The sequence below is a fragment of the Pezoporus wallicus genome, unplaced genomic scaffold (genome assembly GCF_028554395.1).
Source record: "Pezoporus wallicus isolate ANWC-B61680 ecotype Strahan unplaced genomic scaffold, APGP_CSIRO_Pwel_v1 contig_1851, whole genome shotgun sequence".
In the NCBI taxonomy this organism is placed as follows: Eukaryota; Metazoa; Chordata; class Aves; order Psittaciformes; family Psittacidae; genus Pezoporus; species Pezoporus wallicus.
Window position 1 is genome coordinate 1,052,800 of NW_026635653.1, and position 22,652 is coordinate 1,075,451.

General features: G+C 41.1%; 1 protein-coding gene across 5 annotated transcripts in view; it reads right to left on the minus strand.

Annotated features, from left to right (window-relative positions):
* Positions 1-22,652, minus strand: part of MYO16 (myosin XVI) — a 388,271-nt gene that overhangs the window by 208,609 nt on the left and 157,010 nt on the right. For all 5 annotated transcript variants that reach the window (XM_057397231.1, XM_057397226.1, XM_057397227.1 and 2 more), the window contains one exon: positions 14,345-14,453. In XM_057397231.1, coding sequence (XP_057253214.1) covers positions 14,345-14,453 — 109 coding nt within the window. The remainder of the gene's footprint in view (positions 1-14,344; positions 14,454-22,652) is intronic.

The following is a 22,652-nucleotide window of genomic DNA, read 5'->3' on the forward strand; positions in this document are numbered from 1 at the left end:
ACATCATCACCTGGTTACTCCGATGCTGGGACAATGGGGCCGATGGTCACGAACTAGAAGGTACAGAAGCCAAGCAGCTGGGATCACTTGCTAGAGAAGGGGGAATTGACAAAGCAATTGCAAGAGAGAAAAGGTCCCTCAGCCTTTGGAGGAGGCTCTTGGCAGCTGTGAAAGAAAGGTTTCCGTACAAGGACGATGTTACGAGTCGTTCGGCCAAGTGGACTACTATAGACAAAGGCATCCAGTCTCTGAGGGAAACGGCCATCGTAGAGATGATCTATCACATCAAGCCGAATAACGGGGATACACCTATAGATCCAGATGAAGTTGAATGTACACGACCCATGTGGCGAAAACTTACACGGAATGCACCGTCATCATATGCCCATTCATTGGCAACAGTGACCTGGAATGACATAGTACCACTAACAGTGGATGAAATGGTTCATAAACTCCGAGAGTTCGAAGACAATCTCACTCCTTCCATCATCTCAGCTGTGAAAAAACTGTCCCAGGACCTCGACAAATTGAGGGACGATGTATCTGATTTATCCAGCTCCTCACGTGTACCAACACGCGTCTCAGCTATTAACAAAAGACGTCCTATTGTTCAAGAGAGGAGATACAGAAGGTATACGCCACGGGGTACCCTATGGTTTTACCTGCTGGATCACGGAGAAGACATGACAAAGTGGGATGACAAAGTGGGATGGAAAACCTACTTCAGCTTTGGAGGAACGGTGTGAGTGAACTGAAGAGGGGAGCAAGGGCCAAGACTGATCAGTCCCATGAGAGCTACGGCTTCAGTTTCTGGTCCCAAGAGTTGACTGTGCTGGAGGCTGAAATCAGCCTGACTGGGAGGGAGTGGCAAAAGCACCCTATTGTGACTGGTCCAGAGGCTCCATGCATCCTCGGCATAGACTACCTCAAGAGAGGGTACTTCAAAGACCCAAAAGGGTACCGGTGGGCTTTTGGTATTGCTGCTTTGGAGACTGAGGAAATTGAGCAGCTGTCCACCTTGCCTGGTCTCTCAGAAGATCCCTCTGCTGTGGGGTTGCTGAAAGTTGAAGAACAACAAGTGCCAATTGCGACCACAACAGTGCACCGGCGGCAATATCGCACCAACCGAGACTCCCTGATTCCCATCCATCAGCTGATCCGTAGACTGGAGAGTCAGGGGGTGATCAGCAGGACCCGCTCACCCTTCAATAGCCCCATATGGCCAGTGCGAAAGTCTAATGGAGAATGGAGACTAACAGTAGACTATCGTGGCCTGAATGAAGTCACACCACCATTGAGTGCTGCCGTACCGGACATGCTAGAACTTCAGTATGAACTAGAGTCAAAAGCAGCCAGCCACGATTGTGGTATGCCACGATTGATATTGCCAAGGGCCCTACCATTTGCCATGGATTTTTCTCCATTCCTTTGGCAGCAGAGTGCAGGCCACAGTTTGCTTTTACTTGGAGGGGTGTCCAGTTCACTTGGAACCGACTGCCCCAGGGGTGGAAACACAGCCCTACCATTTGCCATGGACTGATCCAGACTGCACTGGAACAGGGGCAAGCTCCAGAACACCTGCAGTACATTGATGACATTATTGTGTGGGGCGATACAGCGGAAAAAGTCTTTGAGAAAGGGAGGAAAATAATCCAAATCCTGCTGAAAGCCGGTTTTGCCATAAAACGGAGTAAGGTCAAGGGACCTGCACAGGAGATTCAATTTTTGGGAATAAAATGGCAAGATGGACGTAGACAGATCCCCACAGATGTGATCAACAAGATAACAGCAATGTCTCCACCAACTAATAAGAAAGAAACGCAAGCTTTCTTGGGTGCAGTGGGGTTCTGGAGAATGCACATCCCAAATTACAGTTCGATTGTAAGCCCTCTCTATCATGTGACCCGGAAGAAGAATGATTTTAAATGGGGCCCTGAGCAGCAACAAGCCTTTGAGCAAATTAAACGCGAGATAGTTCATGCAGTAGCCCTTGGACCAGTCCGAACCGGACCAGATGTAAAAAATGTGCTGTACACTGCAGCTGGGGTGAACGGTCCTACCTGAGCCTCTGGCAGAAAGCTCCAGGGGAGACTCGAGGTCGACCCCTCGGCTTTTGGAGTCGGGGATACAAAGGATCTGAGGCCAGCTATACCCCAACTGAGAAAGAGATACTGGCAGCCTATGAAGGGGTTCGAGCTGCTTCGGAAGTGATTGGCACTGAAGCACAGCTCCTCCTGGCACCCCGGCTGCCCGTGCTGGGCTGGATGTTCAAAGGCAGGGTCTCCTCTACACATCATGCAACTGATGCTACATGGAGTAAATGGGCTGCACTAATTACACAACGAACTCGAATAGGAAATCCCAGTCGTCCAGGCATTCTAGAAGTCATCATGGACTGGCCAGAGGGCAAAGATTTCGGAATGTCACCAGAGGAGGAGGTGGTGCGTGCTGAAGAGGCCCCACCATATAATAAACTGTCAGAAAGTGAAAAGCAGTATGCCTTGTTTACTGATGGCTCTTGCCGTATTGTGGGAAAGCAGCGGAGATGGAAGGCAGCTGTATGGAGTCCTGGACGACAAGTTGCAGAAACTGCTGAAGGAGAGGGTGAATCGAGTCAATTTGCCGAGGTGAAAGCCATCCAGCTGGCCCTGGACATTGCTGAACGAGAAAAGTGGCCAGTACTTTATCTCTATACTGACTCATGGATGGTGGCAAATGCCCTGTGGGGGTGGTTGAAGCAGTGGAAGCAGAACAACTGGCAACGCAGAGGTAAACCCATCTGGGCTGCTGCACTGTGGAAAGATATTGCTGCCAGGGTGCAGAACCTGGTGGTGAAGGTACGTCATGTAGATGCCCATGTACCCAAGAGTCGGGCCACTGAGGAACACCAGAACAACCAACAAGTGGATAAAGCGGCTAAGATTGAAGTGGCTCAGATGGACTTAGATTGGCAACATAAGGGTGAATTATTTTTGGCCCGGTGGGCCCATGACACTTCAGGCCATCAGGGCAGAGATGCAACATACAGATGGGCCCGTGACCGAGGGGTGGACTTAACAATGGACACTATTGCCCAGGTTATTCATGAGTGTGAAACATGTGCTGCAATTAAACAAGCCAAGCGGTTAAAGCCTCTTTGGTATGGAGGACGATGGTTGAAGTATAAATATGGGGAGGCCTGGCAGATTGACTATATCACACTGCCACCAACCCGCCAAGGCAAGCGCCATGTGCTTACCATGGTGGAAGCAACCACCGGGTGGCTGGAAACATACGCTGTGCCCCATGCCACTGCCCGGAACACTATCCTGGGCCTTGAGAAACAGATTTTGTGGCGACACGGCACCCCAGAGAGAATTGAATCAGACAATGGGACTCATTTCCGGAATAACCTTATAGATATTTGGGCCAAAGAGCATGGCATTGAGTGGGTATATCACATCCCCTACCATGCACCAGCCTCTGGGAAAATCGAACGGTACAATGGGCTGTTAAAAACTACACTGAGAGCGATGGGTGGGGGAACTTTCAAGCATTGGGATACACATTTACCAAAGGCCACCTGGTTGGTCAACACCAGAGGATCTGCCAACAGGGCTGGCCCAGCCCAGTCAGAACTTTTACATATTGTAGAGGGGGACAAAGTTCCCGTGGTGCATATGAAGAATTTGCTGGGGAAGACAGTCTGGGTTATTCCTGCTTCAGGTAAAGGCAAACCCACTCGTGGGATTGCTTTTGCTCAGGGACCTGGATATACTTGGTGGGTAATGCGGGAAGATGGGGAAGTCCGATGTATACCTCAAGGGGATTTGATTTTAGGGGAAAACAGCCAGTGAACTCAATTGTATACTGTTGCCTGCTGTGTAATGCTTTTATAGCCCATCAACTAGATGTCTCCAGGTCACCAGCGACTGGCCCTGACTTCCCTCCAGCCATCATCCCAACAGAGAATGAACTTGGAACATCATGGACCGAATGGACTCGGCAGCATTATAGGGATTGGTCCATGCACTAAGAAAATGATTTTTTTTCCTCTTGGTCTGTATGTATATGGATGTATATATGTGGGAGAGCGATGGTGTATTGAAAATGTGGGATCTGAGCACGACGTGAATGGTATGGAATAAGGGGTGGATAATGTCCTGGGTTCAGCAGTAGCAGTCATGTTTTTTCCTTTGTGTTAACTGGTGCAGTGCTGTGTTTTGACTTCTAGTTTGAGAGCAGCGTTGGTGAAGCCGATGTTTTCGGTTGTTGCTAAGTGATGTTTACCCTGACCAAGGACTCTGTGAGGCTCATGCTCTGCCAGGGAGGAGGGGAAGCTGTGAGGAGGCAGAGACGGGGCGCCTGACCCGGGCTAGCCGGGGAGGTATTCCATACCACAGCACGTCATGCCCGGGGTGGGGGGTAACTGGGAGTTACCCGGAAGGACAGGGCTTCCGGGTGGAACTCGTTTTCTTGGCCGGTGGTATCGTATTCTCTTCCCTTGTTATTTTCCCTTATCATTGTTTTAGCTGATAGTAGCGGTGGTGATTTGTTGCTGGACTGTTCTTGTCTCAACCCGTAGGAGTTGCACTCTCTCGATCCTCCTCCCCGTTCCTCCGGGAGCGGGGAAGGGGAGAGCCCCGGTGCAGGGGGGGGCGGGGGAGACGGACACGGACCTTGATTGTTGTCAGCTCAGCACCACTCACTGGGAGTGAGTGAACAAGTTACCTGACTGGGTTTAAACCACGACAATGGGGAAGTCCGATGTATACCTCAAGGGGATTTGATTTTAGGGGAAAACAGCCAGTGAACTCAATTGTATGCTGTTGCCTGCTGTGTAATGCTTTTATAGTCCATCAACTAGATGTCTCCAGGTCACCAGCGACTGGCCCTGACTTCCCTCCAGCCATCATCCCAACAGAGAATGAACTTGGAACATCATGGACCGGATGGACTCGGCAGCATTATAGGGATTGGTCCATGCACTAAGAAAATGATTTTTTTTTCCTCTTGGTCTGTATGTATATGGATGTATATATGTGGGAGAGCGATGGTGTATTGAAAATGTGGGATCTGAGCACGACGTGAATGGTATGGAATAAGGGGTGGATAATGTCCTGGGTTCAGCAGTAGCAATCATGTTTTTTCCTTTGTGTTAACTGGTGCAGTGCTGTGTTTTGACTTCTAGTTTTGAGAACAGCGTTGGTGAAGCCGATGTTGTCGGTTGTTGCTAAGTGATGTTTACCCTGACCAAGGACTCTGTGAGGCTCATGCTCTGCCAGGGAAGAGGGGAGGCTGTGAGGAAGCAGAGGCGGGGCGCCTGACCCGGGCTAGCCGGGGAGGTATTCCATACCACAGCACGTCATGCCCGGGGTGGGGGGTAACTGGGAGTTACCCGGAAGGACAGGAGCTTCCGGGTGGAACTCGTTTTCTTGGCCGGTGGTATCGTATTCTCTTCCCTTGTTATTTTCCCTTATCATTGTTGTAGTTGATAGTAGCGGTGGTGATTTGTTGCTGGACTGTTCTTGTCTCAACCCGTAGGAGTTGCACTCTCTCGATCCTCCTCCCCGTTCCTCCGGGAGCGGGGAAGGGGAGAGCCCCGGTACAGGGAGGGGGGGGGAGACGAACACGGACCTTGATTGTTGTCAGCTTGGCACCACTCACTGGGAGTGAGTGAACAAGTTACCTGACTGGGTTTAAACCACGACACATGCTTAGTGAAGGATGTAGTTTATTTTCTTCTAGTCTGAAACTGCTATCAGAAATTAAACTCCTCCTCATGTAGACATCAGTGACAATTCTGCCACTTCAGTGAAACAAGGGGGTTTTAGCTCTCTTTTCTGTAATAGGGAAGTTGATGATCCTTCTAGCTAAAATTACTTAAATGAACTCTGTCTCTTCTTTACTTGTATGATAACAAAAGTAATTTTTGTAATTTATTTTAACAGACTGGAAAAATCTCAAGGCTTAGTACTAAAACAATCATCTGTGGATATGTCTTGCATGTTTATTATTTTATTTGTAATATTAACACTAGAACACAGAAGCAAAATAAGTGCATCATTGTCTCTGGTTACTTGTGATAAGTATCATGTCTGAAATGACTTCTTCACATATGGTATTTCTATACTCAGGATTTCTCTCAATATGTTATGGTTAGAGAGGCGTAAAAGCAGGTTACTCAATATGTGCCAGGAAGCCAGGAGCTGATGGAAAACACAAGGTAGGCAGGGCAGTAGCCTTGCTGGCAGGAGCACATCCCTACAACAGCCAAAACAAGAACTTAAAGCAGGTCTGGTGATAGGAATCTGGGCCAACCAACAGTCCTGTGATTGCAAGAAAAGCCTCTAGCAACAAATCCAGAAAATCAGGTGAAGCCAGGAACTCAAGTCAGTGGTTCAGGGTTGGAATCACCAAGGTTCATGGCTGGGCATAGGAATATCTCAAGCAAGGACCAAGAGCAGAAACCTGGGTCTAAATGTGGCTCCTGAGCCAAAGGATGGGTGAAAGATCATGACAAAGCTTCTCCCAGCTCTGCCTCACAACTTAGCTCTTTTCTCAGCTGACTGCTCCCAGGTTACACAGCTGTACCATCTCCGAGCTAGCTTTGAGCACAGGCAGTCAAGCCCCTGGGATTGTGAGGGTGACAGGTCACAGGGCCTGTGGGTGCACTCTGGGAACTGCCAACTGCCTTTTTTTTTCCTAACCTGCTCAAGCTTATAGTTTTAGGAAATCTATAAAACATCATTTATTCCTGATGGCAACTGAGTTATTCACTGGTTAAGTGGTTTGAAACAATACGGAAAAGGGCATCCCCAGTTTCTGATGCTCTTCACAATCTCTTTTCAAATCTTTGCAAAGCCTGTTACTCAAGGAGATGCCTGGTTTTCTTCTACTGCCAGTTAAAAAGTAGATCATAAACTACTGGTTATAATTTTCAATGATAATTCATGTGCCAAAAGTCTGCACAGTGAGTTTAAAGGTTTTCCCTTTGATAGAAACATATGGGTAACATACTGGAAACACACAAATATTAAGAAGAGTCCAAGACTTCCAAGTCAGTTCCCCAAGAGTTAGAAAGTATAAAGGTAGCTTATTCAAGCTTATATTAGAAAATACAATGGGCAAAGGAAGCCAGATGAGCATTGTCAACTGCAACATCCCATATGAAGACAGGATGAGAAAGCTGGGGCTGTTCAGCCTGGAGAAGAGAAGGCTGTGTGGAGACCCCATAGCAGCCTTCAAGTGTCTGAAGGGAGCCTATAAGGATGCTGGGGAGGGACTCTTCATTAGGGACTGTAGTGACAGGACAAGGGGTAACGGGTTAAAACTTAAACAGGGGAAGTTTAGATTGGATATAAGGAGGAAGTTCTTTACTGTAAGGGTGGTGAGGCACTTGAATGGGTTGCCTAGGGAGGTTGTGAATGCTCCATCCCTGTCAGTGTTCAAGGCCAGGTTGGACAAAGCCTTGGGTGACATGGTTTAGTGTGAGGTGTCCCTGCCCATGGCAGGGGGGGTGGAACTGCATGATTTTAAGGTCCTTTCCAACCCTAACTATTCTATGATTCTATGATTTTCAATGTGTCACATTTTCACACTTTTAGGACTCAAAGGGACCTACTGAAGCATCTCATTTGGCCCCCTGTTCTCACTTGCAACACCATCATCTAACCCCTCTCATCAATTAACCAATTTCTCTGCAGAAAACAGGGTTTCTTTGTGTATGCTAATCTTATGGGTAGGTATTTCCCAATCAAGAAGAATCAGAGTGAAAAACTTTCAAACCATCCTGAGGCTGTTTGGTTTTGATTGCCTGTTTTTCTGTTAATCTACTGCATCAATATTTTTAACAGAAAATTTGTAGCAGAGCTCAAGATCACATTGCATATGGTTCTAAAGAGGAAAATGCATCAGAGGATTTAGTTTTATCTTAAGTTCACTGATCTTTAGTGCTAACAATCTGTATGTTTTGACATTTTAGTCAGCTCTCACTGTAACATGTTAGCAATAATTCCTTAATGTCTATGAAAAGACTTACGTAGCTTTACATATGAAAGTCTAAAGCGGTATTTTTCTGAAATCATATGAAGCTGTATCACTTGCTTTTCTTCAGTGCAACTGAAGAAACAGTATATGATATTTTTTCCCCTTGTTAGATTATTAGATCTGTTTTAAGGGTTTCTGTAGCAAAATCTGAGTGTTAGAACATTCTAGTGTGCATATTCTGACATATGTATTCTGACTGCTTTTTTATTAGTAATAATCAAAACTGATTAAAAATACATGTAACTGAGAGTTTCATTTTGATCTTATTCTCGTAAGTGCCAGACTGTTTAGAAATACATGCCCAGATGTGTTGCCCAGGTGTTGGCAGTTGTGGGGCTGCCGGGGGCCTTCTGTGGGAAGAAGTCAGGCTCTGTCCCATGTGGATCACAAATGGTTCTAATCAGCTCCAGCAGACCCAGTGCAGGACACAGTGGAGTCTGTAAGCCAAGTGTGACACCTCTGAAAACGTACTTAATGAAGGCCAGAAAACAGCAAACAGAAAGACACAGAGGGAACAAAAAGAAGGAGAAACAGATGAAGGAACACCAAGGTCGGAGAAAAAGGAGGGATCGTGTAGAGATTCCCTGCAGCCCATGGGAAAGCAGACAGTCATTTTCAAAGGATTTGCATACCTGTGAAATACCCATACTGGAGCAGAGGAAAAGCGTGAAGAGGAAGAAGTGACAGAGAGAAACTGCTGTGCACTGTCTGTAGCTGCCCCACCCCCCTGCACTGTTTGTGGGGGTAGAGGAGTCTGGAGTGAAGCAGTGAAGTCAAGCCTGGGAAAGGGGGAGGAAAGGTGTTGATGTCTGCCTTTCTGTTTCTCACTACCTGAATCTATTCCAATTAGCAATTTTCCCCAAGTGAAGCCTGTTTTGCCTGTGACAGTAACTGGTAAGCAATCTCCCTGTCTTCATCTGGACCCAAGAGTTTTCTCATCCTGTTTCCTCCCTATGTCCTGCTCAGGAGATGGAATGAATGCGCAGCCAGGTGAGAGTTAGGCTTTTGTCCAACCACAGCAGTTTTTATGAATAATTTCAAATTACATTAAATTTTAAACCAAAATAAGTTTTTGGATGTATCTTCCTGTCACATTCTAGATTACTGTAAATAATCTAAATTACTGTAAATACAGTAAATTTTTCCTTAATCCCTTGTCCACTACTTTTCTGAATCAGCTTTTCCTGCACATGTTATTTCCCTTATGTTGTTAACTTTCAGCTACAGGGAAATTCTCCTTATTGTAGTAATTTATGAGTTGACAGTTTCTGGGTAATGTTAAAGACCATGTTCGGTGTAGGATTCTGTACTAACTCTTAGCTTGAAATTTTATTGATTCTACCTACTGCTGCAAGGCAGAAAAAGAAACTTACACCTTCTACTTTGCAGCTAAAAAGTAAGGCTTAATCCATTTGCTAGTAAGAATTTAATAAACCATGGTCTGGTTTTTGTGCAATCTGAAAATATTTTAACTAATTTTAATAATAAAAATCTACCTAAGTGGACAGGACTTGCACATGATTTTGGTTATATATATATAGTTTTCTGAAACACCTGAATATGATCCCCTTAATATTCAGAGAACAAAATTATTCCATTATTCACACGGCTTGGAATACTAGAAAACATTTTGATTAAGTTTATGAAATCTCTATTACCATCAAAGGTCCTTTAACCAGCTATCTTAAAATTCATCTACCCCACAGAAAGAAAACTCTTAAAAACTAAAAGGAATGCTCTGTAGAAAAGCAACAACCATTTACTTTACCTGTGTCATTGTAGGAAAAGAAAAGCCATCTATGCTTTTGGTAGATATGTTATTCAAATACAGTCATTCTTTAAAAAAAATTACAACAGATCATTTTCTTTTGGTTTTCTAATAATCTGTTGTGCATAAACTCTCACTATACAATAGACAATAAACGTATTATTTTCTTTTCAGATGTGTAGGATACCTAGACAGCTCTTTAAAAAAAAAGAAGCAAATATCCAGGTATCGTTTTCTCAGATTAAATAACAAGGCTGTTCTTGGAATGCACAGTTATACTACTGAAAGCTGAAGCCTGAGATCTTGGATGACAAATAGGAGCATCTCTCTTTTGGAAAGAAATTATACTGTAAATATCTCACCTCCTATCACCAGCCAAATATGGAACCAAGAAATATCTGTCACTCATTTGTAGTTTGTATCTGAGTCATCTAATCCACTATGCATTGAAATACCAAGAAAGGAAGTAAACAAAAATGTTGCATTATTCAAAGTATTAAATATTTAAAACAGCCTAAAGGAAAAGGATCTTATGACACAATCAGAATTTCACTGACACACTCCGACAGTAGACTATTCTGCCTAAAAAAAAATTTCTGTTTTGCCTAAAAACAATGAGAACATGCTGGCAGTCATTTAAAATTTGATATTTTTTAAATGGCATTAATGCAACAAAAGCTTTGATTTAAAACATAAAGCTGGTAATAATCTAAATAAAGCTTATAAAAGGTACCATGTGGACTTTCTCAATGATTCCAGTAATCATATAGGTTCAGAATAAAACAGGACAAATAGCACAACCTTTTACACTTCCTAATATTTTAATTTCATCTCTGAAGAGAGACATTTCCTGGAAGTAAACAATGAAAGGACAAGAGGCTATAGGTGTAAACTGCAACAAAGAAAATTTCAAATGAAAATAAGAAGAAAAAGAATGACATGAAGATGGCTCAGCAGTAGAATGGGAGCCCAGAGTGCAGAACCTCCAATCCAAGATGGCCCTGGGTAACCTGGGCTACTCTCAGTTGGCCTTGCCTTGGCAGGACACTGCCACAGATGGTCTCCCCATCCTTAAATGTCATGACTTTCTTTTCACAGCAAAACAAGAAGACTAGTAACATGCAAAACCAGTAATATCTTGGTGCAGAACAAATTTATCAGTGTTTACCAGTATTTTCCTTAGTGACTGGTCAAATGAATAACATTTCTGCTCTCTAGTGACAGTATATCCTAAAACTCCACTAATGGTAGCAGGAATTGAGACACCAAAGCTAATGTTTAAGCACCTATATATAGACCCGTAAAGTTAACTGTTATAACCTTAAATGTAATCCCATCCTATGTAGAAAATTTACTACATCTCAGCTAGCCGTTCTGGGCTCCCTTTATGTCACTTGGAAAAAAACACACAGTTCAGATTGAAATTCAGAGTGCCCATTACAGATACCTACCTTTGAAACAACTCTTCTGCTGTAATTCAATAAATTGATCCCAATAAGTTCCTGGAGCTCAGGAGCACACTAGGCTCCTGAGTGCTCTTAGGACCTGATCAAATATCACACACTTAAACTATTTCCACCACTTTCCTAAATATGAAACCGAATGCTGCATTTTCCCTTCCATCCTCAATTAGGGATATCTTAAATGAAGCTTATAGAATACTAGAAATATTACCCAACACAAAGGATGCTCTTATACAGAGGATATGTACTTCAACTTGTTTTTTCTTAGGTAAGTAAAGTCTGCTTATTGCTTTTTTCAATCAGTAATTAGTTTAGTATACAATGTAACACTAGTTACATAATGTAACATCAAAGAAAGCTGGTTTCTGTACATGAAATGAAATACGTAGAATTTCATGTAGACTTCAGTAATATGATCTCCATATAATGTCTTGATGAGTTATATTCCCTAACAACTATAATCTGTACACGAAAGCTTTCAGGCAGTTACTAAAAGATCAACTTTACTTTGCACTTGTGATACTCCTGTGCCCTAACAGATCATTTACAAACAGAACTCAAAGGACTAACTTCAGTAAATAAATATATTTAAAATATATAAATCATTAAGTGCATCTAAGGCTATCATTATCACCTATGGCTCCAGGCCTTCCACAGAATAAATCAGGTTAACTTTGACAATGAAGAGGGAGTTCATTCACTAAGATCTGCAGTGCAATTAAACAGATACAGTGATCTACCACAGTAATGAAAGCTGCAACAATTATAAACACACTAGGTTTCTAAAAACTTTAACATCCCCAATTAGCCAAGTTTTCTGTAGCACCAAAGCTACTTGTTCCAGCCTTGCTTTGTTTCATGGAAGTAAATTAATAGCTTATTTTTCTCTTGTTAGCTGAGCCATAAGGCACTTGATTTTGTATTTTCCTCTGAACTCTGTAGTAAGAAGCAGTGATTAGAGTATAGTCTATTTCACACAGCAATCTGTAAACCAAGCTGCTGGTTTTAGGCTGCTGATATCAAGGACATTTTTTAGGAATGCAGGGAAATACAAAGAATGGGGAAATATGCCTTATACATTGTATTTCAAGGGTGAGGCTATAGGCAGGTGTTTCACAACACTGCAGGCTGAAGATGGTATTTACTATAGTATCAGCTAATGCTCTTGTACAATTAGATTTTTGGCCATGAAATTGCTCTGTGTTGGGGTATGCATATGCAGGTGTGTATGGGCATCACTGCAAAACAGTCCACAGAGAAAGTTTTGTCTGGCAAACTAACTCATACTTATACAGACAGCTTTATTGCCTTAAAGGATTCCCTCTTCAGTTACTACTGACCATGGTTGTACAAAGGTTATATACCAGGCTGTACAAATATTTCTGAAGATACTAATTAAATTTTAAAGATTAAGTGTGAAATAGGGGTACTTTGAGCTGCCTATTGTTACAAGAAGAATAGTAACAGACCAAGCAAAGTTCATAGCATTTTGTCATTGATCACCCAAAGGCCAGTATTTCATGCAGTGCTGCAATTAAGGGGTAGGACTGATCTACCCTAACAGTCTGAGACTAACCTGTCAAATTAAGTTCTTACTAGTCAGAAGAAAGAAACAGTCCTGGCAGTCAGTTCTCCTCATTTAGCTGGGTTTAGGAAGAGCTGAAACAATGCATGTGTTTCCTGTTTCTCTCTACTGACCAAAACAAAAGGCTTGGATTTTTAGCTCAGGCTTAACTAAAGTTAGTAGAGGCAGATCTCATCTTCATCATGTTTACCTTTTTCTCTTCGGAAACTTCCTACATTCACAGAATCATTATTTAATGAGGAACAGTGCCTCTCCCATCTACTGGAAAAGAGGTAACACTGATAACTAGTCATCTGATGTTCCATAGAAGTTCCTTTGATGTAGACACTTTGCCAAGGAACAACCACACAAAAAGAGAGACAAACCAAGAAAAAAGGAAGCATTTTCTGATAGATCTGCATTAATAATTGCAAGCAGACTACATCTTGTATGCTACATGTTAAACACCGCTTCAAAGGTTTTGGAGCATTTAGACTCCAAATATCTGCATTTTGCAAGGCAATTAAGTTTTTAGAAGCTAATACCTTTCTTGCCATTAGAAAAGTCCAAACCCAGAGTTCATGAGCTGTGAAGACATTGCCAGACACCAAGGCAGCAAAATTATGAAATATATCTGTGTAATACACTGAATGTGCTATGGACTAACAGCATAGGATGTGATACTGGGTATCACTGAGAGCCCAACTTAACTTCTCTTTCAGGTGTTCATTAACAGGATATAACTTACTTTATGTTAAAACAGACTTCTTATATGGAGACAATGTTGAAATTACACATTTTTATGTTATTGCTCATTATTTCTGCTTAATATATTTTCCTCAGTGTTATGATAAGCCACATACAATATTAAGGCAACCTATTCTAGTCAATAGCAATGTCAGAAATCTCACTTCAGAACCCTTATCTAAGTTTGGAACTGGCGAATAATAAACCCTTTTTTTCAATACAGGTCCTGTCATGCATAACATATTAAACGTACTTCATAACACAAATCTAGCCGAAGTGTTTTCTCGATACAAAACAAAACCTGTATTAATAGTTTTGAATAAGTGATAAAGTTTTATATGCATTTTCTTTCACATGATTTGCAGAGATTTATTTATTTAACAGTCTATCACTGCAAAAAAAATAGACTCTGAGGCTAGGCATAACTCATATGTGCAATGAAACAAAAGGTGAAACCCGGTATTCACACTAATAAATGAATTGTTTTGAAAGCTTTTGCACTGCTGCGGTTCTGCTTTGAATTCACTTCCTTACATCTCCATATGAATGGGCAGAAGCAGATCTGACACTGACCACTGTCACTTCCCTCTGCTAATTGTTCCAATCTAAACACACTGAATATTTTTGTGACTCCAAGTCATCTTCCTCCCTTTATCTCCACACTAATACAGTTTCACTGGCTTCAGTGTCGACTTACATCAAATCAATATCCACCCTTTTCATTTTTATGTCATGTTCAATAAAAACATTCCAGAAACTAAAGAGCTGACTTACCGTTTTCTTCCAAGTACATCAGAAGGATGCTGCTAGATTCAGTCCCTTCTATAGCATAATCAAGGGCAATGTTTCCATTAACGTCTTGCAGAAGCACATTTGCTCCAGCCTACAAACAAGAATTAAAATATTTTAGGATTTTGAAGTGAAATCTCAAAACACTACTGGGTTCTTGTCCTTTCCCATTCAGAAACATTTCAAAGCTGAGATTCTTAGCAGGCTGATTATAATCTGAAACAAAACAAAATAAACCAAAACACACACAAAAAAGGCAAAGAAAAAATAAAGGACTCTTTAATGTCAAAAAGCTGGCTTTGCTTGGGACAGCTGACACTGTTTCCACCCTCGCTGTTCAGCCTGCATTTACCACATAGATGTCTGAGCTGCTCACCAGTGAGTTTTGGAACAACCACCGCTTGCAGCACAGCATTTTAAATTAAAGTAAGTTGTCACTGATTACAGCTTGCCTTAAAACACTACACAGTAAACAGCAGTGGTTCAAAAGATGACTGACAAGCAACACAGACACCCATGCAGCAGGGATGCATGGACAGCTGGTAAGGGTAACCTTGTCAGCTGGGCCAACCTCTTATGGCCTCATCCATCTATTCAACCTCAAAGAGAACCATCCCTTGTGAAATAAGATTGTCATTTGTCACCAACTGGAGACAATGAAAGTGAGCTTGATGATTTTAACTGTAGTCCCTTAAGGAGCCAGGCTGGCATTTCTATCAGTTTCATTCAAAATTCAATATAAAGGACAGACAACTGAAAGGAGCCATCAGGAGTTGGGGGACAGAATCATGAGAAGCTTGAAAATAAACCACCAGCATGATAAGAAAACTTGTATTTTCTATGTTAAATATTGTTAGTGCAAGAATTTGCACTATGAAAGGCAATTTTTTTTTTTTGTAAGAAAGCTTTCATCCTTGAAATTATAAATGTCTGGTAGTCATAAAAGCTTACATTACAGTGAAATGCCATGTATCTTATTTAAGAGGCCATAACTTTATTTCAAGTAGTCTCTCTATGGCTTTTAACTGCAAGGAATTATGAAATAGGAGTGACCTCTGGTAAATTTAATTACTTTTCTTACCAGCTTGTATGATAAAAAGTTCAGCTAATAAAAATGAGGAGTACTGAGGACAGCCTTTCTTAAAACCACTGCATCGGAGGTCAACTGTAATAAGGAATTATTAATAAGAAGGTATGACTGCTTCTTTCAGGAGCTTACTTGTTAAGTACTGTATCAAAGAAAAAGTCATAATGGGCTCAGCTCCTGCCTGAAAGTGAAATGTGACGTGAAAAACTAGTAATTCATGTAGGCTTCATGTCATAAAATTTAAGATGTTGAAGCTGGACTACTAGTCTGAGGTGATCTCCTAGGTTCCCATCACAATGATGAGGGGACAGACAGACATCAAAGAATGTAGAATCAAGGAAGTAACACATTTTCACATGTAGCTGACTTGCATGCAATAAAAAAAACACAAAGTCTTGAAGGTACCTATCCTTCACTGCATGTAAATTATCTCCAGGCAATGCGAGAAGAAGGTCATGGTGATAATAGTAAGACAAATCTACATACATTTTCTTGTTAAGAAACCAACAGACCTTTGACATATTAAATTCAGGAAAAGTAGGATAATTAACTTGGCCGTGATCACACTTTTCATTCCCTTCTAAGTTGTAATGTCACTGGAAGAAGGATATAACTTCAAATTACTAATCTCCAAGTCATTTTTATTGGGTAGTTCTACATTAACTGATTTCTTACGAAATGTTCACGATGCTCCCAAACAGAAGGTCAAGGTTGGTGAAAGCTGTGGCAGCAGAGAATACTCTTAGAATTCAGATAGGAAAACAATTCTGGACAATGGTGGATGTTTAAAAGTATATTCTTGCTTTAAAATAAATATTTGGGGTTTAATAATAAGCATTTTTAATACAGTGTACCATCCCTGCCTCCCAGGTTTATATCATCTGTGAACTTACCCCAAGGTGTGCTCTATCTCACTGTTCAGATCCATTAATGAAGACCTTGAACACGACTGGACCCACTATTAACCCACTGAGTACACCACTAGTGAATCACCTCCAGCTAGACTTTGTGCTGCTGATCAGAAACTTCTGGGCCCATCCACTCAGCCAGTTTTCAATCCATCTCACTGCCTAGTTACCTAACACATGCTTTGTCTATGAGGATGCCATGGAACGCAGTGTCAAAAGCCTTACTAAACAGATGTAAATTACATCCACAGTTCATGCCTGACCCACTAAGCCAGCCACCTCATTGGAGAAGGCTGTTTGACCCATCTGACTTCAGCAAACCTAATTTTAAGAATTCTACCAAATGTTATGAGAATAGCCACAAACACTGTGATTTGTAAAGTCTGTCGGTGGTTATTAAACAAGTTTTGAGTTGGGGAATTTTACTTAATTTATTGGCCAACTAACAAACGTCTAATTACAGGTTCTTCTACCAAGAAATAGAAACAAGCGAACATTTGGAGAATTACACTTGGACTCCTCTCCAGACCCTGTTCCTCCCATTCCCATCTCCAATCCCATTGTCTCCAGCACACTACACCTGCATTGGGCAATGTGGGAGATTGGGGTCAGCACATCAAGGTTCCTTTTCTTTGGCAGCAGCTTGTTTCTTCCTCCACTGTTCTGGCATGGGCTCTTTCACTCACTACAGTCTTTCCAGAGTCATAACTACCCCCAGGCCCTCTGCTCAGTTTCTGCATCAGCTGCTCTTTCACTCCAGCCCTGCCTGCAGCCACCTGCTGCCAGCATTATGCAGGTTATGCCCGGTACCAAACTCCAGTGTCCTTTAGAAAGCAAGTCATTCTAGGTATAGAAAAGTGGGAAATTCCACTGCATTTCCCTTCCTTAGTATATTACACAAGACATTTGCCTGTGATATATGGGAAGTTACTTGATAATAAATGTGACACACACTTTTCAGTTGCTCAGGATTTCTTTTATTCCCAGGCATCTCTCAGCTAGTTACAGCCAGTCATGGAAGCTGAGCTGAAATCTTCTTTTCTAATTATAATGCAAACTCCCCATTTATCTACTTGTATAATTAAAGACAAGACAGCAATCCCACAGGTGGCAGAAGACATGGCAGAAGCTCACACAGGTAACTGGTAGAGGTCAGAACAGAATAAATGAAAGAGAGGGAAAAAAAGAGAGGCAGAAAAAGAGAGGCAGAAAAACAGCAGGTTCAACCAAGAGTACAAACAGAGCATGACAAAGATGTAGAATATGTCACAGGTAACAAATGTCACAAATATTACAGCACTAGTTCAAATTCAGATGGTTAAAACTGCGCTAAACAAATTAAGTGCTACTGTTACATATATGGCCTTGTACACCAGAAAATAAGAAGCCCACATATAAATAGAAATGCAGATGGAATTCAGATTATCTGGCTATAGTTCTACTTTGGTTTTAGGTTTCTGTTCATAGTTCTTGAAGAAGATATGAGGAATACTGTCCCCAGGCTACTGATATTAGAGTTTCGAAATCTAATGCATACCTTGCTTATATTCAAAATGCAATTCTGTATTTGTTCCATTGCAATTCAAATGTTTTATCCACCCACTTGAATTCTGCATGCAGTGCTCAGTGTACATGAAAAGTTACTGGCTTACCTATTCTCAACACACCCTCATTCTCAAGACATTTCTTAATAAAAAGATAGATATATTGCAAAAGTTTACCCAATATATCCCATAAATACAAAAGTATATTTGTCTGCAATGATAAATTGCTCCCATTTTAGAAAGACTGCAGAAATAATATCTTTAAATATATTATTAAAAATGTTCCCAGAGCTTAATACACAGAATGCAAAATGTGCATCTCTGCTATGCAGAACAACATCCATACATAGAGAAAGCATATGAGAGTGAACTCTGTTGATCAATAATAACTGAGTGGACAGTGCCAGATCTGCACACTGTCCCCATATAACCAGAAATCAGAGCCTGCTGCCAAAGAGAAAATACCTTTGGCTAGTTAAAGGAGGTAAGATTTCCCTTCTGATTCCAGAAATGATGATTCAAATACTTCAATTTGTCTTAGGATCACTTTACTGTACATTTTTTAATCCTGTTCTAATTTCTGCCTACCTATTTGTAGAATTTCTAACACTTTCTCATTTTAGACAAACTGAGTCAAACTTTTTCATTTTAGACAAACTTAATTCCACAGACATGTAAAACTGGTCACGTTACAGGTTAGGTACTGAGCTCAGGAGCAACATAACATCAGGTAGGTTATATGCGAACAATTTCAAAGTACCAATCTAGTGCATACCCCCATTTGCTGCCAAAATTGAAGTAGTTTGAGGTGACTTCCCATTCAGCGGAAGAGTAATGAATAAGTTCAGATTCACTGTAAAGTGTATGATACAACGTACATGCTCACTGTAACTTTTCCCATGATCACATCTTTGTATAGCTAAAGTTTTAGCTAATTTGGAATAGTACAGGGAAGAACATCACTTTGCATATGCGGATACAGTAGGAGCTGAACATTTTCTTTCTAAATAATGTTCCAGAAGGTGGGGACAGAACCAAATAGCTTTTGAAGTCTGAGTATTACTGGAAATTCTGATTTGTGAGAATTCACAAACAAATAGTAATTTCATCATCTAATCATATGTGAACTGTGATTAGAGGACTCTAGCTGTTAGCATAGCAAGTGTCCTTTACAGTGCTCTGTCCCTATATAAGCCACCACTGCAACTCTGCTCAAGTGCAAGAGTATTATAAATGCAGTTACAAACTCTAAAGACTATGTTTCTGTAGCTATATCCTATATACATTTATATATCCTTTATACATTTGGGAAGCCTAATAATACTGTTAACTCACAAGCAAACAATTTATATTTTATTTTCTCCATAAATTGCTCCTCTTTTTAAGAATTAATTGAAATCTAAAAATCACTCTAACATGTAAAGGGGAAAACCTTTAATTAAATATTTGATTTTTTAAAAAGTCTTAAAACTTTCTTCTTCTATACAACAGATGTAGCTTTATCAGTGCTATTTACTAATTGGCTTATAATCCTTGTTGCTGTTTCTTATTCCCAGTGCTTCTTATACATCTTATCTCATGATTCCCAAAGGAGAAATATATCTACCTACCATTACTAGAAAAAGAATAAGGACCCAGGAATCTCCATTCTGAAGAATGTGTCCTTCTTTACAAATTTAAAATTGTATCTTTCCTTCTGTCCCACTGAATTTCAAATTATTTTATGTATCAGCACCCTAACTTCATCAGGATAGGTAAAAAACGCATTCTCTCAACACTTTAAGACCATAACTGAAGGCATTTTGAGGCTGTGGGTTTAGACCTTCTCCAGCCAACTCAAACCACTCTTACATTCATGGACAGAGTTCTAATCACTTGGTTGTACGTCCAGAAACCTAACACCATCACAGCTGTTTGGACTGCAATGTAAACTGATTCAGACATTCTTAGAAGACATCTAACTTACTGAGGTATCCCAAAGACTTGGGAAGGATTTGGGCATGTCTCTACCTAGATAACACCACTTGCTTAGCTCCCCAGCTAGGATGCTACAGTTTATGCACCCAGGGAACTTTGCGCTCACAAGGGGCAGCTGGTTGAACTGCTTTCTGAAGCAGTCAGCATCTATATGTCTTGGGTGGAAGCCAGGGAGAATCCAGAAATCTGAGTATGATCTATTGCTTAATGAAGGAAATCAGAAACAAAATACAGCACAAGGAATGTGCGGATAACATAACCCCTCCACAACAAACAGTGATAGAAATAACTGTCTTGTTAATGTACTCGTTGCTATGCAAAAAAACCAAGTCTTCTCCTAGTAACAGGCTTTCGCACAGTTGTTATTGTGGCTTGAGTGCTCCATAGTATGCTAGTCATGTGCAATTTGTGCAGTCACCTTTCAAACCCCCCCCCCCCCCCCCCCAACCCGACTTTTGGGTATTTATTTCTATTCTTATTTACATTTGTATTAGTAATCACAGAATCATAATCTATTTTTATTCCATTCCACATACTCCATACACACACACATATATATATAAAAAATAAAAAAATATTCTACATATGTAAATGTACCAAGATTGACACAGTATTTCTCTCTTCTGTGTTAACCACTGTTTCCAAAAGGGAAAGGGTACCATTTCTTTTCAGTAACAGATTGGACAATTCACTTCTGCGTCATTTTTTAAATATAACCACATGATTTACCAACTGTTCCTTTCTATAAGACAATGTTAACCATGTAAGTATACAATGACTAAACGTAGTTCTTCACCAAACATTTGTGGCATTTCACTTACTGTTTTCCCCCATTTGTTACCTATTTCTTCACATTAGGTTTTGCTCACGGAAGGATGTCCAAGGTTTACATGCATACATGTGCATGCTCTCATGTATACCATGGTTACTGTGCAAATGGTACCTCCTTCCAAAAGCCCTTATATATTATCAACTAAAAAGAAATATAATGCTCTATTTGCTGGTGAACAAGGAAACACAGAAAATCACGTGCTCCTGAGCTTCATGGTGCCACACAATCCTGCTCACTAACCTCAGAGGCTTACATAAATTTTCATTCAATATACCAAATCCCAGAAATCTGGCCCCTCTTTTTCTGGCTCCTCTTGGACTTGTCTCTCATTAATTAATGAAGTGAAAGGGTGTCGTGGTTTAAACCCAGGCAGACAGCTCGTTCACTCACTCCCCCCCTTCTTGCCCTCCCCCCACTCCCAGAGGAATGGAGAGGAGAATTAAAAAGAATGCAACTCCCACGGGTTGAGATAAGAACAGTTTAGTAACTCAGGTATAACACAAATCACTACTGCTACCACCAGTAATAATAATGATAAAGGAAATAACAAGGGAAGAGAACACAATACCTCATCACCAGCCAACTGATAACTCGCCCCCCCCAGCCTGACCAAGCACCGACCGATACCTCCTCCAACCCTCCAGTCCCAGCCCTTCTGGGTAACTCTCCGTTACCTCCTGGGCATGACGTGCTGTGGTATGGAATACCTCTTTGGTCAGTTTGGGTCAGGTGTCCTGTCTCTGCTTCCTCCCGGCTTCCCCTCCTCCCTGGCAGAGCATGAGACTCACAAAGTCCTTGGCCAAACCAAAACATCATTGTTATCAGCTCTTTTCCTAGGCCGAAAGTCAAAACACAGCACTGCACCAGCTACCAGGAAGGAGAAAAATGACTGCTACTGCTGAACCCAGGACAAAGGGTAAAACTGCTCTACATAATATTGGGGTTTAGGTCATCAGCACTGGATTTCACTTTTCACAATTTTACGATGCTAAGCAGAATAGGAACAGTTCTCAAGGTGGGGCTCAAAAAAGTTAAAGACTTCTACACATTAGCAAACCACAGGCAACAAAATAAAAGATTAAATGAGATTGAACAGCTGCTCTAAGTTCAAAAGCATGTTTTCCTTCCAACTCATTTCAACAACAGATTTTCTGTAGGCAGAAAATCGGTTCACAGAAATAACAATTTAGTTACTAGAAGAGCTGGAGGAAAAAGAAAATAAATGAGGTTTTTAGTGATTACAATTACAGATTCTCCATTGACAGTTCTCCTACCCGTTCAGGTTGTAATCCAGGTTACTAAGAAGGAAACTGAGAACACAAATGCCGAGTTACCTCTTTTTATTTTTTCTTTTTTTGTACAGAATGATCTAGAAACTATTTTACTAAATCTACAGATTGTCTCTCAGAATGCTGATTGCAGTCCTGATACTTTCATTTTAACTTTTTCCACATAAATCTTTAAGGAAGCCCCTTCCCCATGACAATGCAGATTCTTGCAGGTATTTGGGATACAGCCAATCTATTTCTGTCAACTCCAGAGTAAAGTAAGGATTCCTTTTTCAGAACAAAAGGTCAAAAGAAGCCCATGAAAAGCTAGCTATCCCCCAAACAGATTCAGGACTAAGAGTCTGTCATATACCTTACCTATTTCTAAATTTTTACTTTTATTCCTCCTCTCCCTGGGCTTGACTGAGAATGGAAGAGTGATCACAAATGTTTATAAGCCATCTATAAAGATATGTATGTTCCAGTAGAGTCCATGGCAAACAGTACAATCACCTCAAAGCTGCTCTAGCTTCTGTTTTGGCTTTAATGACCCTTAATGTAGCCTGCCAAAAGAAAAGGAAAAAAAAAAAAAAAGACAACAAATTCTCTTTATAGAAGACAGGAGTGGGACTGATAGAAAACAATTCCCCAAATAGGGACACTTGCTATACTGTTGA